The sequence below is a fragment of the Poecilia latipinna genome, unplaced genomic scaffold (genome assembly GCF_001443285.1).
Source record: "Poecilia latipinna isolate Pla-1442-1.1 unplaced genomic scaffold, P_latipinna-1.0 Scaffold27, whole genome shotgun sequence".
In the NCBI taxonomy this organism is placed as follows: Eukaryota; Metazoa; Chordata; class Actinopteri; order Cyprinodontiformes; family Poeciliidae; genus Poecilia; species Poecilia latipinna.
In genome coordinates, this window is record NW_015112643.1 from 561,687 (window position 1) to 567,799 (window position 6,113).

Here is a 6,113-nt window from a genome sequence, read left to right on the forward strand (position 1 = left end):
TAAATATAATTTTTACAAAAAAAGTTTTTTTTTCCTCCCCCCCCCCCAAAAACAGAAAAAACCTTTTTTTTTTTTTTTTTTTTTTTTTGTCAAATTTATGTACACAAACAAGAAATTTGACTTTGGTTCTGCTTTATTCTCACCAAATCATTTTAACTAGTATAAAACTGAAATCATTTGAATGGTACCACTTATTTTGATTTCTTTTTTTTTTGTTTGTTTGTTTCCAGGGAAGCACAGTACTAATTTCGTCAGCCGCTATGACCCCAGATTCAACAGCTGGATTCAGCTGCCTCCCATGCAGGAAAGGTTTGTAACTTTTTCGTCTAAATTTAAAAGAGACAGGTTTAGAAAAGAGCCAAATGTAAACATCAGAGAAAATTGAGTAAAAATAATATATTTTTTAACTATGTGCATAATGCAGCTTCTTTCACTCCAGGAAAAGAACAGTTTGCCAAAGAAGTTTGCTCACATTTTGAAGAGCACACAGCATTTCTTGAATGTCTTTCACTTTGTAACACAGGTCTTAGCTCACAAGATAGATTTTACCTTTAAATTGAAGCAGCACTTAAAGTCATTTTTGGCAGTTGCATTGATCCTAAAGCAGTGGCATCCAACTGCGGTGTACACTTCACGGCTTGGCATTTGGAGAAGCCAACAGCCACTTGTTCCTGGGTAGTTTTGCTCTCTAAAAAGGATATCTCAAAATAGTATCCTAATTGTGTGGTCGAATTTATTGAAACCAAAACTGCAAAACTGACAAAGAAGACCAACCATATGGGTGGAGAGACACGTGGTTTCCACTTATCTGAAAAATCAGCGATAACCTGACTTATCTAGTGACATTCTACAGTTTATATGTAAAAAAAGAGATGTGTGTTCATTTCTTATGTTCTCATCCCCTCCATCAAAACAGAGAAGGTAGAAGCATAAAAGTGTGATAGGGGGTTATAGATGATATTGCATGTTTGACTCCTCCTCCTCCTCCTCCTCCTCAGGAGAGCCAGTTTCTTTGCCTGCCGCCTGGACAAGCACCTGTACGTAATCGGAGGTCGGAACGAGACGGGCTACCTCTCCAGCGTGGAGTCCTACAACCTGGAGACGAACGAGTGGAATTACGTGTCATCTCTGCCACAGCCTTTAGCTGCACATGCAGGAGCGGTGCATAATGGCAAGATCTACATATCAGGTCAGGAAAAAAATAGGTTACCTGTAAGCAACGGTTACCAGTCATTTGCTTTATACGGCATACTGCTGGTGCAAGATGTCAGGTGTTTAATCACAATAAATCACGATGAATTGGAAAACTATTACTGAAACAGAAGCTCAGAAATTACATTTAAAAAAAAAAAATCTTGCATAAATAACATATGTTACACTTCAGGCAAAGGAACATCATGATGTTGCATTGAAAAAAAGTTTAAAGTGAGTCAGAATAATTCTTTAATAGATGTCATAATCCAGCTGCATTTGAATTTCAATGCACACCCCCACATGTTTTCCACTGTTAAATGCAGCCACAGACAACATTGACAAGCGGCTCTGTCTTGTAAATTTTGCATATCTACAGTTGCATCCTTTGAAACGCATCAACGTCATTTTATGTTAAAAACCTGTGTTGAAACAAACAAATATAAAATAAAACATGAATGTTAAAACGGCAACGCTTTTATAATGATACTGTAGTCATCCCTCTTGAACCTTTTTCATATTTGCCACATTACAGCTGAAAACTGTAATTCAAACAAAATAAACATTTCAAAGTGTGGACTGCATTTTTGTTCACCACCGCAGGATCCCTACATTACTCTGCAATTTGCAAAACGGGTCACTCAGTTAGGATGGAGAGCTTTTCCGAGTAGCAATTTTCAAGTCTCGCTAAAGACTTTCACTTGGATTTAGGACTTCGGTTGAGCCATTTCAACTCACAAATATGCTTTGATCTATAGTATTCAGCCATATTTTCATCCTGCTGAATGAGGATTTCCGCTGTATATAGACACATACATCCACATTCTTATCAACTTTATCCCACCTCTCTCTCCGTCTCTGAAAAACAAATCGTCTCCCCCATATTCACGGTGGGGATGATGTGTTCAGGGCACAGTGTTAAGAGTGTGCAGGACAAGCAAGAACAAACTCTGTTTTTCAATTGCTGATGTATTTAGTAACACAAAAGGAGGTAGACTAAAATCTACTCAATCATGCTAATGTAAAATCTTCACAGCCACCCTGGTTCCTGGTATTATTTGTTTTGAGAGTACATGTTTGCTTGAGGGGCCTTTCATTTTTATTTGATCCGTCATTCAAAATGCAGAATGTCACAAACTGAAACCTTATTTTTTTTCTGCCAGATCTTAGTAGCACTGACTCATCTGTACTCCAGTCATAGTGGCGACATTAAAACATGCAAACAAAGACACAAGCCTGTTTGAACAAAACAGATGGGAGAAGCAGCCATTAAATGTGACACATCATGCTCTATTAGAGTAAAAAGACAAAAAAAATTTTTTTTTTAAATAAACAGCGTCTACTCAGCAAAAGATCCAAATATACCCCTATAGAGGCAAATGTGATTGTAACAAAAATGTATAATCTCTCTCCATGCCTTAAAATCATTAGGTATTCCTTGCATTTATTTCATTGAATGGTTTTACCTCGTTATATATCGCGCAAAGCACAAGCACTGCGTTTTTGCAACCAAGTTATATTTTGACTGTATTAGCAACACAGGGTTGTGATTACATGTTACAGGTGGAGTGCATAATGGCGAGTATGTGTCCTGGCTCTACTGCTATGACCCCGTAATGGATGTTTGGGCTAGAAAACAGGACATGAACACAAAGCGCGCCATTCACGTCCTGGCTGGGATGAACGATCGTCTGTATGCCATCGGTGGAAACCATTTGAAAGGTGAGCGCTCAGGCTTTTCAGGAAATGAGAAAGGGTCGCGATTTGTGCTCTTTGTTACAGTTGTATACAAATTGTTTGGCTGCTATGCCCAGGTGCTGGCCTTCGTCAACTAGTGCACCCTTATTCTACCATTCAGAATGCAAAATCTGAAACAGAACTGATGAAAGAAATCTTTCAATCTGCAGACAGAAAGTAAATGCAAGCTTTTTTTTTTTTTTGCAAATGTCCTTACATGCTCTTAGAGACAAAGTGTCCATTTTTGTTTTTATAGAAATGTATGGTTTAGAATGAAATGTTGGTGACTTGAATGTGTTCCAACAGTGTGTGTGGGCTGTTCATAACTTAAAGTTATTTGATTTTTGAAGACTGCTTTATATTTTTTGTTACATTTTTGTGCCAGTTGCCAGGCAGTGCAACCAGATGACACCAGACCTACTTGTCCATTTGTGTTCCTCTCAATACAAATTTGTTCACAGAGGTACTTCACGTAGCCCTTTTCAACATGCCCACACAAAAACAGCAGAAAGAAAACTGAGAAAACACAGAAACAAAAAAAAAAAAACTGATTTCTCTACTGGGAGATTTTGATTTTAATCTCAGAATATAAGGTTCATTGTAAAATATAGAATGTCTGCACAGTTTACACATTCTTCTGTTTCTTCCTCCTTTTGCTTGGACAGGTTTCTCCCATCTAGATGTTATGTTGGTCGAGTGTTACGACCCAAAAGCTGACCAGTGGAACATCCTCCAGACACCGATACTCGAGGGCCGCAGTGGTCCGGGCTGCGCCGTGTTGGATGATAGCATCTTCCTCGTGGGTGGCTACAGCTGGAGCATGGTAGTAAATGTACTTTGCAGTAAATAAAAACATAAAGCAGCAGACATATCCAGTGGCTGATGGTGGTTGAAAACACACTATTCTCTTGGTAAACTATTTCTAGTTTCGTTTCAAATTACTGTTAGAAAAATGCTGCGTGACAAATGCAGACGGCAGAGGGAATGTGATCACTCTCATACATTTAAACCCAGACACAGCTGTCCATCTTTTCCAAAGTATGCTGCATTTATGAAAGTCCGTAGTAAAGCAGTCGGTAAAATAATAGAAAAAAATCACTTTGACACTTGGCCCTCATATTATCACGTTTTGCTTCCTGATAGCCAGGCTTTCTTTTAAGCTAGTCTTGTTCATTTCAAACTTTCAGACATTCGCTCATGCTTCATTTTTTAAAACATAACTTTTCTAAAAGTATGTTTTAGAAATTTATGCGTCTTAACAATTGTCCTGAAATATTAGGCCAGCCTTTGTTTTCTGATTTCATTGCTTATTCTGTTAACCTTTTATTTTGCTTGTTGTTTGTATTATTATTATTATTATTATTATTATTATTTATTTCATTACAATGAAAGTAGTTTTGATAATAAATCTCAGTATCTTATACTGAGATCAAATTACACAAGTGTGTACTCCGCTTACTGATTAAATTACTTCTGACGGGGATCAGTTGCAGTGGATTTTATTTAGGGCTATCGGGGTAAAGGGGATTAAACACTAATGCATGCTGTTCTCTTCAGAAGTGTTTTCTTAAAAATGTTTAAAAGCATTCATCATTTTCCACCTCCCAAGTATGTGTTGGTCCATCAAATGAAATCCCAATAAAGCATGAAAGATTGAGGTTACAAATCCAAACATTGAGAGGAATAAAAGGAACGGTCTGATTCTCCCCATTCCTCAGGGCGCCTACAAGTCTTCGACCATCTGCTACAGCCCAGAGAAGGGAACGTGGACGGAGCTGGAGGGAGAGGTGGCGGAGCCTTTGGCAGGCCCGGCCTGCTCCACGGTCATCCTACCCGCCTGCCTTCCTTTCAACAAATGACAACTAATCCAGCCAATGGGCGGTGAGGGGGACGAGCAGCAGCAGGGCGACTGGGGGGAGGACCACCAATAAGCAAAACATTTGTCAAGAATTTTGTGACAAAAAAAAAAAAACTCTCCAGCTTTAGCCCGGTTGTGGTGTAAAAGTTATTTTTTTACAGGTTTGACAAGAGCACTTTCATTATTCTCTACTGATGGATTGAGAGGGGGGAGAGGATGAGGTAACTCATGTATCTAAAATGAATCATCTGTTCTGAGAAATAGTCTGTCCCATACTTGATTTTATTTATTTAAAACAGTTTGCAAGTGTTTTTGGCTTCTCTTCCATCGCACGCATAGTGTCGAGCTGAATTATAGCATTTCAGATCCATTGTACCTTGTAGTCAGTAGAGGCATCGTCACCAGATTACGTTTTGAGGAGGCTCGGTGAATTAAAAGTGTATAAATATTCAAAGGTTATGTTTGTACTCATTGCTCTCTGTCCGGGTTGTTCACTTGCGTAACAAATACGTTGTCTCTTTAGGAAAATGTACATATTTGAGCATCTGAAAGGGACATTTCCAGAAAACTGTTGGCAAACAGAAAGAGTGAACTAAAGAGCTGCTCCAAGTTGGTATTTTAACTTGTCTTGATAATGTACATTTAAACTGAATATTTTTTTTTTTTACAAGTTAATTCTTGCCAGACGTTTGTGGCGACTAGTCTTGATGCCACAACAAAGCTGCTTAGGAATCATGATTGATGACTCATATTATATTGACACTAATATTATTCAATGTTGGTACAATCAATTTGGAATTGCTAACCAGTATAATTTTCTGGGTAAATGTATGTGGAGGATATTTGGGGTGTTCATTCTCGAAGTTCACAGATGCAGGTCTGTTTATGAGACCACATGGTTTAATTGTTTAATGTAATTAAGAAAACAAGAGAGCACACAGTGGTCTTTGATGCACTTTCAACTCAGCAAAATTCACTGATTTGTACATTAAATCAATGTGCCGTGTTTAAGAGATATCTTCTGTGCAAATGAATCCAGTCTTGTCAACGTTATTAGGTTGAATAAAATTGACTCTAAATATTGATGCCGTTGAATTCTGTAATAATAAAAAAAAAGTTGTTGATTTCATTCTTGTACATAAACCGCCTGCAGTGAAACATTTTTGTGCACTCAACTTTGGATTTATTCTCAAATCCTGTTATGTATTTGGCATTTTAGAAAAAAATTCAATAAAAACGATTGATGATCAAAATGACTCAGTTTGTGATGATATTCTCAGAAAGAGAACTTGGAATAAATATGATGCATATGCTCTCAAGTATTTTA

At 37.7% G+C, this 6,113-nt stretch overlaps 1 protein-coding gene across 1 annotated transcript in view; it reads left to right on the forward strand.

Annotated features, from left to right (window-relative positions):
• The window catches only part of klhl14 (kelch-like family member 14), an 18,360-nt gene extending 12,468 nt beyond the window's left edge, over positions 1 to 5,892 (forward strand). Inside the window, exons 5-9 of the mRNA XM_015039219.1 lie at positions 231 to 309; positions 999 to 1,189; positions 2,755 to 2,913; positions 3,594 to 3,751; positions 4,647 to 5,892. Of these exons, the coding sequence (XP_014894705.1) occupies positions 231 to 309; positions 999 to 1,189; positions 2,755 to 2,913; positions 3,594 to 3,751; positions 4,647 to 4,787 (728 nt within the window). The 3' untranslated portion in view covers positions 4,788 to 5,892. The remainder of the gene's footprint in view (positions 1 to 230; positions 310 to 998; positions 1,190 to 2,754; positions 2,914 to 3,593; positions 3,752 to 4,646) is intronic.
• Positions 5,893 to 6,113: the final 221 nt, after the last annotated feature.